Source organism: Eurosta solidaginis, chromosome 2 (genome assembly GCF_040869045.1).
Source record: "Eurosta solidaginis isolate ZX-2024a chromosome 2, ASM4086904v1, whole genome shotgun sequence".
NCBI lineage: Eukaryota > Metazoa > Arthropoda > Insecta > Diptera > Tephritidae > Eurosta > Eurosta solidaginis.
Genome location: NC_090320.1, coordinates 197,222,385 through 197,241,185, shown reverse-complemented (window position 1 = coordinate 197,241,185; position 18,801 = coordinate 197,222,385). Strand labels below are relative to the sequence as shown.

At 31.2% G+C, this 18,801-nt stretch overlaps 1 protein-coding gene across 47 annotated transcripts in view; it reads right to left on the bottom strand.

Annotated features, from left to right (window-relative positions):
* The window catches only part of Mhc (myosin heavy chain), a 75,126-nt gene that overhangs the window by 30,363 nt on the left and 25,962 nt on the right, over positions 1-18,801 (bottom strand). For 7 of the 47 annotated variants that reach the window (XM_067766848.1, XM_067766847.1, XM_067766835.1 and 4 more), the window contains exons 8-10: positions 13,657-14,064; positions 8,484-8,654; positions 3,710-4,299 (exon numbers count right to left, since the gene is read on the bottom strand). In XM_067766848.1, the coding sequence (XP_067622949.1) occupies positions 3,710-4,299; positions 8,484-8,654; positions 13,657-14,064 (1,169 nt within the window). Of the gene's footprint in view, positions 1-40; positions 159-660; positions 779-2,623; positions 2,742-3,709; positions 4,300-7,780; positions 7,952-8,483; positions 8,655-10,581; positions 10,753-11,502; positions 11,674-12,847; positions 13,019-13,656; positions 14,065-17,226; positions 17,331-18,801 lie in introns of all 47 variants that reach the window. The other 40 variants (XR_010949753.1, XM_067766805.1, XM_067766811.1 and 37 more) reach the window with 23 other exon arrangements.

Sequence of the window (18,801 nt, the reverse complement as noted above, 5' to 3'; positions counted from 1 at the left end):
AAAAAACTGGAAATGATCCAAAGAAAGTTGGAAATCATGCCTTTGTATGACCAAGACGATATAGATCTGCATCAAGTGATGTGGACTCAATAAGAATTTTAGTACATTTTTTCGGATCATCCAAACCGCTAATATCCTTCGGATTCAAAATTTGATAGCTGCATGGGGGAAAATTTTGTGTTAAAATAAATTAGAAAAATTTTGTGTTAAGTTGGTAATCACTATGTGTATGCATGTCTGTAAAGAGTTTGTGGGACAATAGTTTGTGGTATGTAAGTACCATATTATTATGAATGTATGCTGTGTTGTATTGAATTGAGTTCGGTTTTTGTGTGTTCTCTGGGGCGTGTAGATATCAGCAAATATTAAATTCCTAGCTACTCATATTTACACCTTTTTTTTTTAAATTTTGAACAAATTGTTCATGCCAATTAATAAAAAAATTAAGTATTTTGACATTAAGAAAATTTTAGCATTTTTACAGTGTATGCGTTAAATTTTTTATATTTACAATGTACGCCGTTGCGTAAGTCACAAATGCGTAAACGTTTAATCACAAATCGTTATTGCTTATCGCAGCAAATACTAAAGTAAGTACATAACAGGGCATTTTTTGTTACTCTTTGCTAAGGATTTTCTTTTTCTAAATATTTATCATGCCTTTGTATGACCCAGACGATATTGGTCTTCATTCAATCCAGTGCTCTCAATAAGTATCTTACAGGCTTTTTTCTCATCACCCACATCCTTAATTTCACCGGGGCTAAGTATTTGATACCTGTGAATGTAGTAGTGAAGTGTTTGAAGTGATTTGGTTGCATTAAATTTATATGTTCTTTCGATAATTTTGTACGTTCTGGCTGTATAAGGTACATGATCTAACGTTAGATATTAACGTATATATTCGTTTTTTAAGGAAAAAGTGCTGTAACCTTAATTATTTTATGTTCTCGTAAAAAAAACAGAAAGATATACATACACCATGTGCTGTGAAGAAAGACTTGGACTCATATGTAAATGTATAATGTTATGTAACACTAACTATAATTCACACTAATGTGAAAAAACTAAGACTTTATTGAAAATGTCAAAATTCTAAATGAATTTGTAGGGAGAAAAATCATATATAGCCAAAGCTTAAAATCAGTTCTTTCATGAGGCCGCCGTAATTTAGGGTGGTGCGCTGACCTAACCAACTCAAATGAATGACCTTATTATTATCATGCGGCCCATGTGTGCAGACGTCAGAGTTACGAACCACAAACAAATATTTCTGTTCAATTGCAAATCACGAATTGCGCGTATAATTTTATTTTATATGAAGCTGGCTTCATTAGTCTCAAAAACTCGACTGAAGGCCTAAACCCGAAAATGATCCGTACCGTAACTAACAAACTTTAGTTGCGAGTATTTTATTAGACTTCGTAAAATTTGTGTGACATCTAACAAAAAGTAATTCACATATATAAGGAATGATGGAGTATTTCAGAAATATTGAAGTGTTCCAGATATGTTATGGGATACAAATGTGTCTGAAGGGTACAAAAAATAAAAATAAAATTTTTATTGTGCCATACTTTCTTCAGAGTATTTTGAACACTCATGTAATTCAAATATGTTAAAGTAAAGTGATCATTTGTTTGTAGGGGTGATCTTTTCTTTGTAAGAGTAAAGTAATAATTTTCTTGTCTTATGTTAGGAATAAAGGCCACTGATTGACTAACTATAATCTTGGCAAATAAGTCATGCCAGTTAGAGGCTACTTAGCCCAAAAAAACTTAAAATGGAGTAATTAAAAAGATAGGTATTTGTATATTCTTTTGGAAAGCGGCTCTATATGGGTTTAATATCTATATGAAACATACATAAACAGACTCAGAAACAAAATACATGCCAGCTGAAGTCTACCAGGTGAAAAAGTGCATCGCAAATACTTGCATTTTTTTTTTCTCAAATAAGGGGCTTTAAATAAATGACTACTTATGTATATAAAAAAATTACTCACGAACAATATATATGATTAAAAGAAAAACTAACTACTGTAAATGTAACGTCATTCGCATGAAATATGAAAATTAAATAAACTATTGTATATAGTATATGTCTTAAAAGGGGCAAACGTATTCATAACTTCCATGAAATCAAATTTAACGAAAGAAAAAAAAATACAATGATATGTGCAATTGAAATTGAGAAAACTTTATAAAATTTGATGTAATTTTAAGGAGTTCAATGAGGTGGGGTTGCATTCGTTCAACAAGAAACAATGTGTAAGGATTACGACAAAAAGATAATTGTGAGTGGGGCTTAAGGTATTTCACTCACTACGTTTCAGTGTGGGTTCCAGGTATACAAGTAACAAGTACATGAGTACTACAAACGAGATATTAAAGGTTTATAGTGGATATAAAAAAACATTATACTGATGCAGGTGACAAATACTTTTTACGGAATACTGTTTCATGAGTATGTTCCATTTAAGTATGATTGGAAATATAGTAATAAAAATTGAAACTGGAATGTGCACTGAAGTCTACATGAAATTTAATTAAGAAACACTTTTTAAATTCATTTAGGAAACAAAAAAAAAACGAGTCGAAACATTAATTAATTAGCTGCGTGCCTTTGTATGACCAATACGGTACATGTCGGGATCCAATCCAACAGCTTCCAAACACTTGGCTGCCGCATTTTTAGGTACTTTCTCTGCGGTCATTATGGCTGGTGCCAAGATCATGTAACTAATTTTTCGATATATATATAGTAAATATATTTCGAAATTTTTTTGGGCAAACGAGAAATGGAAGGAAAATATAAAAAAATAATTAACGTTTACTAAAGTATATCTTAAAATAATTTTTATATAACTAACTAAACTAAAGTGTACTGCTTAATGAAAAAAGATATATACATATCTTATACATATATTACATTTTGTTATCAAAACGTTTTCGTGGTGTTTTAAGTTTACATTGTCTAGTAGTATTTGAAAGTAATTTTTTGTGCTTGTGTTCACTAAGAGTTATTTAAATTAAAATACAATAACAATGCTATACCACCCATCGAACTTTTGCGAAACCGCTTTTATGATGGAATTGAAGTTTTCGAGCGAATGAAAAAAGTTTGGCCTCATTGTCATTCAAGGTTTTGGCATTGAATAATCAAATCAAAAGTTGCTGCTTATCAGCTTTTAAGTTATATAGTTTTGTATACTTTTTTTATAATTTTTTTTTAATATACTTTCTCAATACATATAAGCTATGACCTTAAGCCTCTAATCTGTTTCTCAGTTTTTTCGTAAATTTTTTTATTATGTTTTTATTTATTTTAAATGTATACATTTTTTCTCACTGCATCTAACCTCTATTGACTTATATGTTCGTTCGTCTTGTATACACATTTTTTGTTTAAAATTTTTTTTATTTATTTATTTATTTATTTTTTTTTTTTTTTTGTTAGGGCATCTATACTCTGGCTGCTAATCTGTTTTTCAATTTTTTATAAAAAAACTTGTTTATATTAGTTTAAAAAACATATTAATATCTAGCTTAGATTTAGTCAAGTTAATTTTTTCCATCTTATGCGGCTGTGCAATTGGACGATGTGAATTTTTTTTTAAACAGCGACGGTATTATAATATTTTGTCTTAATACTAGAGAGTTTTAACTAAAGTCTTTTAAATTTGTTGTATGTTTGCACTTCAACTTACCGTTGCTTGAAATCGGGGTACACCATTCTGTTGGGGAAACCTTTACGACAAATACGGATACCTTCAAGTACACCGTTACATGTCAATTGATGCATAACCAAGTGAGCATCCACAACACCAGGCTGTTTCATTTCATTAGGAATGATACAACGCACGAAGTGAGGTTGTGTTGAACGCAATGTTGTCATCAAGCTGTTCAACTGTTCCTTGTAGGCCGACGAGACAGTAGCAAAGCCACCACCCTTCTTACCACGACCACCCTTAGCTTGTTCACCTCCACCAGATTGTCCAGGATGATCAGCGAAGATTTCAATTAACAATTTGTTTTGTGATTTCTTGAATTGATCAACAACGGTATCGTTCAAGGGATCCTTGTTCTTCTCCAACCAACCGGTGATATTGTACGCTACAACACCAGCATAATGGCCAATAGCAAAGTGAGCAGCTTGTTGACCGGGCTTTGGTGGTTTGGGCTTCTGGAATGGTGCAGATTTGCCCAAATGGGTGTTGATCAATTTTTCGGCGAATGTTTGATCAGTAGCCTTGGGGAACATAGATTCTTCTTCAAGGATGGACAAGATACCCATAGGCTGTTGTTTAAATAAAAATGTTAGAAAAAGAAAGAAAAATAAAGAAATGTAATTAAAAATTTGTAAAAAAGTGATAGATACATAATTATTATTTTTTTTTAAGTTTTGCGGCATATACAAAAAGAAGCGTGCAAATAAGTACTACGTAATACATATAAACATTAACTAATACTACTCAGCTTTAAATTATAATATAAATACATAAAACAAATATCTATCTACATTTATTACATTAAATATATATTTACAGCGTTAAAAGCGCTTACCTTAGTAGATATTAGTGATTGACATCGTGTTGATGCAATCCATTGTTAATTTTTGCGTGGCGTCTTCTTACTATTACTACTAATTCACACATTTTCTACTACTTTTTTAATAAAGGTAAGCATTCTATGTACATAAAAACATAAATACGCACCCAACACAAATTTCATGAGTGAATTTTATGAGAAATCCCAGAGAATCAAAAAATGTCTACTGCTGGGTGGAATATCAACCTATCTGGTGCTTAAGCCAAATGCTGAGTTAGGTCGTTTCGGAAACGAAATTTCAGGCAAAAAACTTTTTGAAATCATTCTGAGATAAAGTTTTTGTTTTAAATTTTGAGATAGACCAATTCAGAATGGCCTGCCGCGATAGGGTGTAGTATCGCCCAGGCATCCATTTTTTGTGTAGCCTTTAAAATTTGTGAGAAAATTTCCACCTGTAATTTGTGTCAGGCTTTTTTATTTTATTTTTTTCACATCTGCACACTAAACAAATTTCTAACTACACACAGTGCATGTGCATTTAATGAAAGTATGCAAGTGCAGTAATAATTAAATATTGCATTGTTTGGTTTTTTTAAATATAAATTATGTACATATGCGTGGATTGCTGTGAAACAATTTCTTCGAGCTTCTAAGTTTGTATTGAAAAAAATTTATCTGCAACGATGGCAGAACCTGGATATTTTAACAAATCTTGGAATTATTTTTATTATTTTTATTTTTTCCAAAAAAGTAAGTTTTTTCCGAATATTTTGTAAAGCAATATCTTTTTCCAAAAATTTAAGACAATCTTACACCCAAAAACTATTCGATCTAATTTTTATATTTATCACCATATTCGAGTCTTTCTTAAGTTTTAGTAATCTATTTTTAGGGGATTCGGCTAACATTTGTTAAATCAATAGTTATTGTTTCTTTATTCAACGAATAATCAAGTACTAGGCCAAACCAAATATATGAAATTTAAACCCAAAATAATTGTTATAAAAACATATGCATATTCGTCAGTTCTCTATTATCGATATTTCGACTTTATTCTGAAGTTATTTGTTTTTATTTTTTTAAAGCAAAGTTTACATATAATCTAGATTTGATTAAGCTGGTCAATAATGTTTTATATATGTGGGTTTTGTATACCATTTACACCTGAACCATTTTTGAAAAACTATTGTGAAATTACTTAAGTAATCGACTAATTTAACAACTGATTATTCGAATAAAGGCACAGTCCTGCTAAATGTGTAAATCATAGTTCAAAACATTCACTAATCGAAAAAAAACAAAATCAGAGCCGATTTATAAAAAATTTGTTGTGCTAATTTTTAGATAATGGTTAAATCGAAACCAATTTATAAAAATTGTTTACTGTTAATTATTGATTATTAAAAGTTTTTTTATATTTTATTATTTAAAACAAATCAACAAGCTTTTCTCTCGTTATTTTTATATATAAATGTTTTGCTAATCTCCTAGAGGCTTTAATACTTTTTTTTGCATCTTTATAAGAGAGTCTGATTTATAAAATGAAATAAGAAAACACGACATTAACATGTTAATATTGTTTTGTTTTCGAAACACAACTTTGCTGTTATGGCATTCATTGACCAATTCTAGGAAATACCGATGATACCATGAAGGATCAAAAATATTCCAAACATTTTGGATTTTCACGTATGAAATATATCTGTGTGTTTATAAAAAAATCTCACTAGAGTTAGAATAAAGGCGACAAAGTGGCCTATAACTAAAAATCTATCAGCGACTCAGCATTGTAACTTTGTGTCTTGGAATATTTTGTAGCAGCCATACCGTGCTAATGTTGCCAACAAAAAAAAAAAAAAAAAATCGGAAATCTTTAACTGCTCTCTGTTAATAAGTCGATTAAGGTTTTTTAATAGATTGCCATTTATATATATACGAAATATGAATAATTATTTGGCTGGGAAGATATTCTACGACCCCTGAAACGCCTGAATGGCTGATTATAATGTTCTTCTTTTAAGCGGGAACTCTCGTGGACATTTGAGGCATTGTCGAATTTTATCTAAATTTTTGGCTTTGTGAATGAAATAGCTGACAAAGAACAACCTCGCACGACAACTAATTTTAGAGTTACTGCAAATACTTTTGAAAATCTCTACTTGAGCTATTTTATGTTTTAAAGAAAATTTCATTAGGGTAATTTTCAAATATATTCTTAACCAAACAAAAGCAAATTTAAGTATTAAAACGATTGCAATATACTCTTATTTTTTGTTGCTTCTATGCATATATTTTTGTTAACCTTTTTATTCTTGGTAATATTTAATTTCTTAGTCCCGAACTAAACGCATGCATTGACGCCGTTTGATAAATTTAATATATAAATTTATTAACGTAATACATTAGATCCAGCTTAAAAGCTTCAACTCCATGACCGTCCTCTCAGAGTTTGTCACATTTGCGATTTTTAGCTCGTTTTTCAGCTGTTTAAACAGATTAGCTGACAAGCGAGGTGAAAACTCTACAACTCTTAAATACCTATGAGGTGAGTTATGGAGTGCTGTGTTTAGAGCGCGGTCTTTTTTAAGATAAGTAAACTTAGGTAGGTATGCTCTTTGCTTAAGTGTTATTGTGTTATTAAGATGACTATATTAGTAATAAATGATCAAAAAATTGTTTCAAAGTGTTTACGTAGTGTTTTAATTTTGGTTTCAATCGAACTTCATTTGAAAACTTATTTGCACTTTAAAATTAGTATTTTGTTGGAGAAAATTGTATTACTTAAATTTTTTTTTTTCAATGTTTAATATCTACGTGAGTAATTGCGTTAATAAGTTTTGTTTATAATTGAAAAATTTACATATTTGTCTAACCGCATTATTGTATGTTATTCTTTAATTGCTGCTACGTTTTTGTTACGAAGGTTATGTTTGAAGGTAAAGATCGATAGAGTTTTAGGAAATTTTACTTCACGTTATTTTTTAAGGTAATTTAACTATTTGTTTTTAAGGTTAAAAGGGTTTCGAATTTAGTACTAAACTGTTAATCTAAGTTGATTTAAATATTAATTGCCAACTATTTGTTTTCTAATTTGCAATTTTTATTACGCATTACACTATGCGAAGCCTTTTAGTGTAGCTTTTGACACAGCATTTGGAGCAAAATTTCGCGCGAATTAATATTTTGTGCTCTCTTTGGACTTCATTTAAATTTTGTTTTTGGCTTAATACCTTCTCAATCAATTCAATACACATTTGCAAATCCATGCCAAAATCGATGAAAGTCCATTCAATGCCTTCACGTTGGTATTCTTCTTGTTCCAAAACGAACATATGATGATTGAAGAATTGTTGCAATTTTTCATTAGTGAAATTGATACACAATTGTTCGAAACCGTTGTACTGTTTTTGTGGAAAATGTAATATATAACAACAAGACATGAGCATTCTGGTTAAAGGTCGAAAAGTGCATATCGTGTTTTTTTTGTGTTAGTTATATATATATATATATAGATATATATGGAGAGATAGATATGGTGGTAAGGATTCGTATGGTGTATAAGTGCAGGAGTTTGCTGTTGCAAAATGAATTCATCGTCCGGTGGGTACACAGTCACAAATAATGAGCAACAGTTGGACACGTGCTTCAAACATAAACATTCAATATTCATACATGTGTTTCACAGATGCAGTTTTGCGTGGAAATTCGTGCAAATAAACATTCATTTGTATTTTGTTACACTTTAACGCGCGATCGAGCACCGCAATTTGCGTGAAATACTTAAAAAGCCGTTTTTGCTCATTTGTTGTAAGTTAAATTAGAGCATATTTTTAAATTCACGCTTTGAAGTGAATATGCTTTGCATTATATAATTTATCTTTTTATATTTATTTTATAATACTTTTCTGCTTTCTTTAGTGCGCCAAAACCAACCTTTTCAATCATCTCAATACAAGCCAACAAATCCATGCCGAAATCGATGAACGCCCAGTCAATGCCCTCTCTTTTATATTCTTCTTGTTCCAAAACAAACATGTGATGATTGAAGAATTGTTGTAATTTCTCATTGGTGAAATTAATACACAATTGCTCGAATCCGTTATACTACAGAGTGTGGTGGTGTTGGTGATGGTGTTTTATAGTAAAATTTTACAAGCCAATAAACAAAGATTTGGGGAATAAAACAATTATTACAAAATACTACTAAAAGGTAAATAAGAGGAAGGGTATTTGTGCGGATGGAATTATGTTGTGCAACAAAATTTGTGTGATAAATGCAATATTGTGCAATGCAAAGACAATATCTTACGCGCGTTATAAAGGGAAAGTGAGTTACATGACAAAAATTGTACGGGGGAAACTAGTTTTACGTGTTATAAGAGTAAAAACTACCTTAAGGGTAAGATCGTGGCCAAATTGAAAATTTCGTAAAAGATTCTTCAATTTGCAATGAAAAAAGAAAGCTAAACAACTCATTTCACTCTCTGGAATTAGCGCGTTTATAAGTTGTCCTGATAAACACAAACTTATGGCAAATCAAAATTGTTTTCGGCATCGGAAAATTAAGAAATGAAATTATAACCTTTGTACCTGTTCAAAAGTTGTCTCAAATTGAATTCGTACAGCAATTCAGTTTTATATTTTTCAAAATGCGAGCACATCAAGTTATCTTACAAAAAAGAACTAGATGTAACGTTAAGATGGCAGGGCGAGTACTTTAACATCAAACTAGAACAGAACACATAAACTCTTCGTTTTTCTTGACAGATTGACTTCTAACTTAAATATGCAAAAATAAAACAAAATTTAGTTTATCAATGCTTTTTCTAACTTCGTCGAGAAGACGTACATTTTTTTTTCCCTCCTAAAATTATATATTAAAGATGGTTGGAACATAAGGAAATTGCTGTTAGAAGCGTCGGTTCCACATCGAAATTGAAAATATTATTTAGGTCATGTGCGGACTTTTAGAATCTAGTATGTAGGGCTGGAGTTTGTATACGTAAGAAAGAAATAGTACAAGCAAACCCAACAAACCGGGTTTCTCATTCTTGAATTAACAGATATTCTGTAAAATTTATCACATTATGGTTAAGTCAACCGAGTTCTTTTTTTTCTAGAAAACAAATTTGTTTAGTTATTTCAACAAAAAAGAAACTGTGTGTCTAAAGTTAACAATACTTTGTAAAATTTATAGAATCTCAATGAATCTAACCGATGTTTCCTTTTTATAATTTTAAAAACAACCTACACCATGGTGCCACAGAAATCAAATGAACAGCTTTCACTGTCATTCCAATGTGGAAGGAAATGTGTTCTCTTAATAATTTTCATTGGTTGATTTGACTTTTGAAACGGTCAATTCATAATCAACTATTTGTTGATTCAACAGTTACTTTCAATGTGTCTAATGATACTATTTTGGAAGTTTCTTTTATTCTTCTGGTTGTGTAACAAATATATTGGAATTAATTATTAGTTGGAAATTTCTCATAGGTATAAAGTTGATACAGAATTGTTCGAAACCTTTTAACTCTATGTGTAAAAAATGGTATGTATAGCAACAACACATGAGGATTCTGAGATAAAGGGTTTGAATTGCATACCGTGTTTTAACTTTAGTGTTAATTACGTACATACATACAAAATTGAGGCATAGAGGGTACGGTTTTTGTATAGGTAGGATAAATGCAGAAGAGAAGAGATAAATTCATCGTACCCAGTCCGAAATAGAGAGCAAGAGTTGTAAAACACATGCTTCAAACATAAACATATAGCATACATACAACAATTTCAAGGAACTGCTAGAAGAATGATGTTGTTTTGAAGAGAAATTCGAGCAAACCAACCCACATTGAGCAATGTACCATGTCTTACGAAAAATACCTAAAAATTCTACAACTTAAATTAGAGCATACGGTTTTAATGGGAATTCACTTATTGAAAAGAATATACTGAAAACTTTATTTTGTTCAATTCTTATTTTTATTTTATAATATTTTTCTGCTTCCTTTAGCTCACAGAAACCAACCTTTTCAATCATCTCAATACAAGCCAACAAATCCATGCCGAAATCGATGAAATCCCAGTTAATGCCCTCTCTTTTATATTCTTCTTGTTCCATAACGAACATGACATGATTGAAGAATTGTTGTAATTTTTCATTGGTGAAATTAATACACAATTGCTCGAAGCCATTGTACTACACATTATTTTTCGGTGATTTATGTTATATTGGTGTTTTTTTTTCGTTAAATACAATATACAAAGTTGTGAGGATTAAAACAATTATTACAAAATACTACAACGGTGTGAATTGGTGCATAGGTGATGCAACATTTGTGCAAGTGATGAAATGGTGGTGTGAAACAAAGGTTGTGTGGTATTGTGCAGTATCACAGTGCTGGAACACAATGCTCATGGGCAATATTGTACCCGTGTGTGGGGTAATATAGGAAACAAATTATGCTACACTAACTATACACGCTATCAGGGTTAGAACTAACATATATTAAAATCCTAGTTAATCATAGAGAGGGAGACTAGGCTACACATATTTTACACGACATCAGGATTAGAACTAGCATAGATTTAAATCGTAGTAAATTAAAATGAAAAAATCGTATTAAATTTTCTACGATCGTGATAAAGTTCCAACCCTGTACAGAGATGACAATTTTCTTCAGTACCATTTGGTGGAAATACAATCACATTTGTATTCAACTTGAATACCCATACCTGGTGTTGCGTTGAGTATTTCGTCTATCCGACAGACGAACGTTTTACTAAAAAAAATTATTTAAATTAAAAGTTTGCTTGTTTCAACATTGAAAAAATGAATTCTAATAAAAAACTATCAGAGCAACTAACTAACATATATGACAAATATCACACATCTAACATAGACAAAAATCTCGGAAAATTTTTGAATTATCTTTACTTAAACAAGCACCTTTTCAATGAGATCGATACATGCAAGCAGATCCATACCAAAATCGATAAAGTCCCAATTGATACCCTCTTTCTTGTATTCTTCTTGTTCCAAAACGAACATGTGATGATTGAAGAATTGTTGCAATTTTTCATTTGTGAAGTTGATACACAATTGTTCGAAACCATTGTACTAAATTGTTTAGGGTGGGAAATGATACGTTTAGATGAATTTTGTAAAAAGTGATCGTGCATGAATTTTAATATGGAGAGTTTGAGTGTGTAATTGGCGAAGGGGCATGATTTGGATATTGTATATATATGTATTTGGTACTATTTTGCAAAAAAAACTGCAATCTAAAAGATTTGTTATTAAATTAAATTCACAAATTTTTTATTTTTAACTCTTCAATCAAAAATATAAATATTTAAGTAAACTTTGCAATTCATAAATTAATATTTTTACAAAGAGTATTTCCACAAATTGGTCCACTTTGTTCAACCTGCATAAATTATATATTTTAGCTACTTAATCAATATCAATGAGCCAATTTTGCCTGAAGAAAAACCGAGTTTTTTTTTCAAATCGTTAGCTCCCTACATCAAAAACTTGGGCAAAGAAAAAAATTGTGTTTTTACTTCAATACTGAAAACCATAGCATATCTAAAAAATATAATAAAGTTCTAACCCTGCACGCTGGTGTGATGAAATGGTGGGGGACAAATTTTCTACTTCGGTGCTGTGGGATGAAAATACAAATACAAGATTGTTCATTGAAGGCAGACATTGGCATCCTTTCCCATGCAATAAATTCATTTCGTGAATGCATGTGTGATAAATACAGGCGAGAGCAATAATGCAAAATTGAAAAATAATATTAAATTTATGAAGCGCGCATGACTATCGTTCATTTGTGCGCACTTATGATTTATTATTACAGAAGCACAGCGTTTGTATAAATTTCATATTTTATGCGAGAGCGAAACTCTCTATTTCATGTTTTCTCATAATACCCATAGAATATTACCAACAATAAATTATGCTCAGCATAGAATGCTGACAATCGAACGACGTTCATGCTCGCTTAGCAGTTCGAGCGCAAATAATCTTATTTTGAATTTTGTTTTATTACACTCTCACGCAGGTGTGAACCACTAAACAAGGCGCTCTCATTACCGATGTAACACGAATACCAATCAATACCTGTTGCTGTGTTGAGTATTTCGTCTATCAGACAATCGTTCTACTTAGAGAAAAAAAAAATCATGCCAAACCATTTAACTGTCACAGAGCTAGCATAGATGCAAAATTCCACTAAAAATTTTCAATTTTCGTTTTTTTATCTGTTTGTTTGTTCAATAAGCACCTTTTCAATCAAATCGATACAAGCTAGCAAATCCATACCAAAATCGATAAAGTCCCAATTGATACCCTCTTTCTTGTATTCTTCTTGTTCCATAACGAACATGATATGGTTAAAGAATTGTTGCAATTTCTCATTGGTGAAGTTGATACACAATTGTTCGAAACCATTGTACTAAATTATTACGGTGGGCAATAATAATGTTAGACGAAGTTTGCTTACAAAAAAAATTGGTTGCTTGTGTGCATATAAAAAAATAAAATTTGGAAAACATTGTGCTTGATTTTTAGTGTGGAGAGTTTGAGTGCGTATTTGGTGAGAGGGTAATTTATGTATTTGTTTAAAGTTGATTGGCAGGAAAAGTGAAAATACTACAAGAACTTTTGTCTCGTTTAAAAGTTTTTCTTATTTCATCTGTGTAGTTATGTCAAAGTCTATGTCAAGGGAGACGTGTTAGTGTTGCCTACATACACAGTTGCTGCATGCCACCAAGTGTGCTCACATTAAGCACACTTCGCTGCAAAACAACCCTCTCAAAGCAACTAAAGTGCAAGCGTCGTATGAAACGTTTTTAACGATCGTAAACAATCGTAAGAATCTTTCTCGAAGTAGTGCTGTGCTTTTCGTGCTCTCTCTTTACTATATTTTCCTGTAATGTGCTAAAAAAGCGTAGAGCAAGAAAAAACACTCAAATCGTTTCACATGCACCCGCACTCGAGTCGTAAGTGTGTACTGCAGGTTTCTTAATTTTTTTTTCTGTTTTACTTATGTATATGTTTTTTTGTGTGTGTAATGGACCGTGTCATACTTACGTCGAAAATTTCGAAACCAGCAATATCCAGTACACCAATGAAGTGTTGACGTTTTTGTTTGGTATCCAAAGTTTCGTTACACTTTTTAACCAGCCATTTGAAGAGACGATCGAACACACCCTTGCAGAGAGCACCAATAGAGTTGGTGACCTGTTGTACGTTACGACCTTGTGTGACGAATTCGTTACCGACCTTAATACGTGGTTTCAACAAGTTCTTGTACAATTCAGCGGTATCACAACCGAACAACTTGGCAACACGTGTACCCTCTTCTTCACCATCTTGTTCAGCCTGTTCTTCGCGACCACGTTGCTTGAACTTCATACCACCCATATGCATGACAGCGGCGGTGATCTTGTAGACATCTTGTTTCTCTTGGAGTGAGAAGCCCAAGATATCGAAAGCTTGCTGTATTGTTTAAACCACGTGTGGAGAGAAGTAAAGGGAGAAAATATAAATGTTAATTCACTCATTATTTTAAGCTAATTATTTGGTGGTCTTGAGTAGTTGGAAATTTAGTTTTTATTTTCAGTATTTTTTACAGTTTTTGATTAAAAGTGTTTAAAAAGCAGTTTTGGATTATTTTAGGCGTTCTTTTGTGTATTTTTTTTGTACAGACGTGTTTGTGTAAATAGGCTTATAGTACTTCAAGATATTGAAAAACATATAAAGATAAATAAAACAACAAAAACATGCCACGAATGCAAAGACGAACACAATACATAACCATACTAGCGTCATTTTAAATTAAATATATATAAGCATCCAAACAAGTTTTGAATTTAAAAAAAAAAACAGAAATCTGATATGATATAAATTTTAAATATACAATAAGTAGCTATGCATCTGAGTTTGATGTAAAAAAATATATACATTGCCTCACCAGAAGATATTCCGTTTTTTCTACCAAAATTTTATATTTTTTGTAAAAATATGAAAATTTACGTAAGATTTTTATACAACACAATGCCGCTTGAGTAATATATCACCGAATTTCGGAATTGCTTTCTCAAAATTGCCACTGAGAAACCGCAATTTCAGAATTTTTTTGAAAAACGCACTATCTCAGAATTTGATAGAAGATCTGAATTGTTTTCAAAACGACGTCGGTTGAAGAACGCCCTGTAAAAGATTTTGTTTCAGAAACGTCCCTTCTTAGTTCAAACTGTGTTGAATTTGTGTTTATAAAGTGCAGCAGCAAGCTTTAAAGTTTGAAATTTAGCAGTAAATAAAGTTTAGAAATTTAATTAATCCGATGAATGGTTTCAAATTAAGGCTCTAATTTTCAACAGTGGCTGCTCTAAGGCTCCAATTTTCATAGGCTGCCGCCGTGGTGTGATGATAGCGTGCACCACCTACCACACCGAAGATCCCGGGTTCACGCCCCGGGCAAAGCAACATCAAAATTTTATAAACAAGTTCAATTAGAAGAAAATTTTTCCAAGTGGGTCGCCCCTCGACGGCGTTTGGTAAGCACTCCGAGTTTATTTCTGCCATGAAAAGCTCTCAGTGAAAACTCATCTGCCTTGCCTGGCATAAAACATGTAAGTCTCGTCCCGCCAATTTGTAGGAAAAATTAGAAGGAGCACGACGCAAATTAGAAAAGAAGCTCGGTCTAAAATCTCTTCGTAGTTTATAGGGCCTTAAATTTATTTATTTTATTTTTGTATATTGTTTTATGTATAAAAAAAACAAGTTCTAAAATTAACTAGCATCAGTCTTAATTTTTCAGATATGTTTTCAAAATTGGTTTATTTCGAGATTTTAAAGAAAATTTTTTAAAACTTTTTAGAAATGTTTTTAAGTATTTTAAATTTTAAAGAAAATTGTAAAAACTTCTCGATATTTCTAATATTTGAAATATTTTTTATTTTATTTATTTTTTTTTTTTAAATTGTTCATTCATTAAGTCTTTTCTAAATAAATGAAAGTAAAAAGGGGAAGAAAATTTTTGAAGCATTTTAATAATTTTTGCTGCTGTATATTTTTGCGTACAAAAGCCAAAATATTGCTTAGCTACACGAAATAAAATAATACTCATAAGATAATTTGTGTCTTCGGAAGGCCTTGAATTATGAATTCTTCTTAGAAAGCTATGAGTTCCTTGCTTTAGTCATGCTCTCATTGCGCATTTTAATACATTTAGGAAAAGATAAAACATAGATCAAACTGAAGTCAGTTTGATATTTACTTGGTACTTCATTGTTTCTTGGTTCTTTTCTATCGCAGGAGTCGTTTGTTTTCAATATCAGCATTTCTGGTTTTGGGATAGTTGTCTGGGAAAATTTTAAATTGATAACCTAAGCTTAAAGCAACACTTTTACTACAAAAGCCGAATATAAGCTGTCACTTATCCTAAGGTTTTCTCAAAGCATAGGTTTCTAAAAGCGACTAAGGTATAGACGTAGTAAATAAATTCCGGAATTTGTCGAAAGCTTAGAATGGGTGGGATGAAAATTTTATATAACAAAGCGTGCAAGTAAATAAAAGTTTGATTAAAAATATAATAAAAATTTATATCAAAAAATATACATAAAAATTTAGCTAGCTCGCTGCCATGTTTACAATGTAATGCTAACTTTACAATAAAACTGAGTAAACATGCTAATATATAAAAGCAGGTTTTTTTCATAAATACGCTAACATTCTCAAATAAATATTCTTATAAACTAGACACTACAATATCTAAAAAAACACGAGCTAGCAATCCTAGATTATACTTATATATGTATGTATGTATATAGATCGAGCAAAGAAAAAAATTGAACGCTGTTACAACGAAATAAATTGCCCCATATTATTTAATTCTATAACACTAGAAAACGCATACTCTTAGTCAATAATTGAGCAATAAATCACGCAGTCTTAACAAATTATGTGAAAGCATCGGGCGATATTTTTTTGCGTTTGCATTTTGAAAAACGCATTATTACGTCTTTGTTTATAAATACTCGTTAAAGCATACGTCAGTTCCACGAGCATTGGAATCAAAGCAACTTTAATAATACGTATTCATCCTTTCAAGCCTTCAAAGACATTCCAGATAATATTTTATAGATGCAAACGAGTTTCCAAAAAAAAAGTACAGTAACAAAGACTAGATATAAAAAAAATCAACGCATAAACGAGCGAGCGATCAAACGTTGAATAATTTGTGTATAAAGATATTTGGCGCAGATGCAGATATGGAAGAGGGACTAAATTCTCAGCGTTTCATTACGATACATGTTTACGCATGTCACAAAAGTAACAAAACGATAAAGTAGAAAAGTGATGTTGGTGTAGGTGTATGCAAATCCACTTCAAAAAGAGTGGTGGTGGTTGTGGTTTCTATGGTTGTTGTATAGCAGTAGGTGTATTCATTCATTAACATCCTATTCACCATATCCAAATGCTTAAATATTGGCGGCATGCGTACTATAAAAATATTTTTGTGTACTTTTTTGCTTTTTGTTGCTGGTGTGTATGTTGTTGGTTGCTTGGGTACATGGAGCCATCATCAACTACTCATAATGGCGTTTGACCTATGTATATTGGCTAATTTATTGTTGTTGTATGTTGAAAACTTACATCTGCAAGCTGGAATTCTTCACCATCATCAATACTGGCTACAGTGACTTTACCCTGAGACACGTTATAGTAATCGTAAATATTGTCAGACAAGAGGCACATTTCTACACAACAGTCGAGAGAAGAGATTTTTTTTTTGCGATATAAAGAAGGTTTTGATTAAAAAGCTTTGGAAACGTAAAAAATATATATTTAACTAAATGTATATGGACTTGCGAGAAGTGGTGAGCGAATTTATATAGTACTTTGGATGGGATATTTTTATGGTAAATGTAACTGATTATGGGTGGTAATGTTGTGTAAGTGTATGCGCATAAAAAATTTCGAAAATGGTGAAATGAAGTGTTAACAAAGTTTTTATAGGTGCGCTCTGTGTGGTGGGTTCTAGGTGATCACGTGATGTATGCGCTCATATGGGATCAAGTGATGTATGCGCACATATGGGATCACGTGATGTATGCGCTCATATGAATGATCTGTTACTGTTGACATTGATTTATTCATAAAAAATAAAAATAAAATGTATTACATTTCAGAGAACAGTGTTTAAAAAGTAAAGATATTTTTTTTTAATTATTAATTCACATGAGCAATTGTTAGAACGGAATCGGATTGGCGGTTACAAGGTACAAAATGCTTTTGTGCCGGTATCGAAACCACTGTACTAAGAATTTGAATTCAACATCTACACGCATGTTATGCATTTTTTCCAAACATTTATCCTATCACTTTGATAAGTTCCTTACAACGTAATTCATCACACTATGTGCTCAAATTATTCCTACAAATTACTTAAAAGGAGGTGATTTCTATTTTAAAATCTTTACAAAATACTTCAATATACATACATATGTACTATTTTTTTTATTTAAAAATGTTTAAAGTTAACATTGTCTTGGGATAGTGTGGTATAATGCTTAATGATGGGGTTCAAATATACTACATAGGAAAATATATAGCACAAACTACTGTATTTACTTCTACAAGAGAGATAGAAATTCCGGAATAACAATAGAAAATTAAATTTATTTACACAAGAAAGGTATACCAGTGATATGAGATCCGTGTACGTATCAGTAATATCGAAAAATAACTACAATTAAACTATAAATATTATGTATCACTTGAAGATTTTTTACAGCGTACTTTAAGGAGAGAATAGTATTTAAATAAAATTTAGGATATTTATAGAGGTATATATGCAGTTTTTTTTCCAAAGAATGAAGAGTAAGTTGAACGCAGAGAAGGAAACAAAGTAAAAGACATGAGAGGGGAAGACATGAAGGAGAGAGAAAGAAAAATAGATACAAAGAAGAATAAGATGTATATGTTAAGATAGATAGAAGAAAGAAGAAGAAAACTTTCTACGTATCCAAAAATTAATATAGAACGGCATATATATTTATAAGAACATAGAGATGAATATAATGGTGAGAGAAAGACAGAAGATAAATATGGTATTGTATTTCTTAAAAAAGGGGTATATCGGCATGAATGTTTTTTTATATTTCAATAAAAACTAGGAAGGGGCATAAAATCACATAACAGACTAACAACAACTTACATCTGTCAATT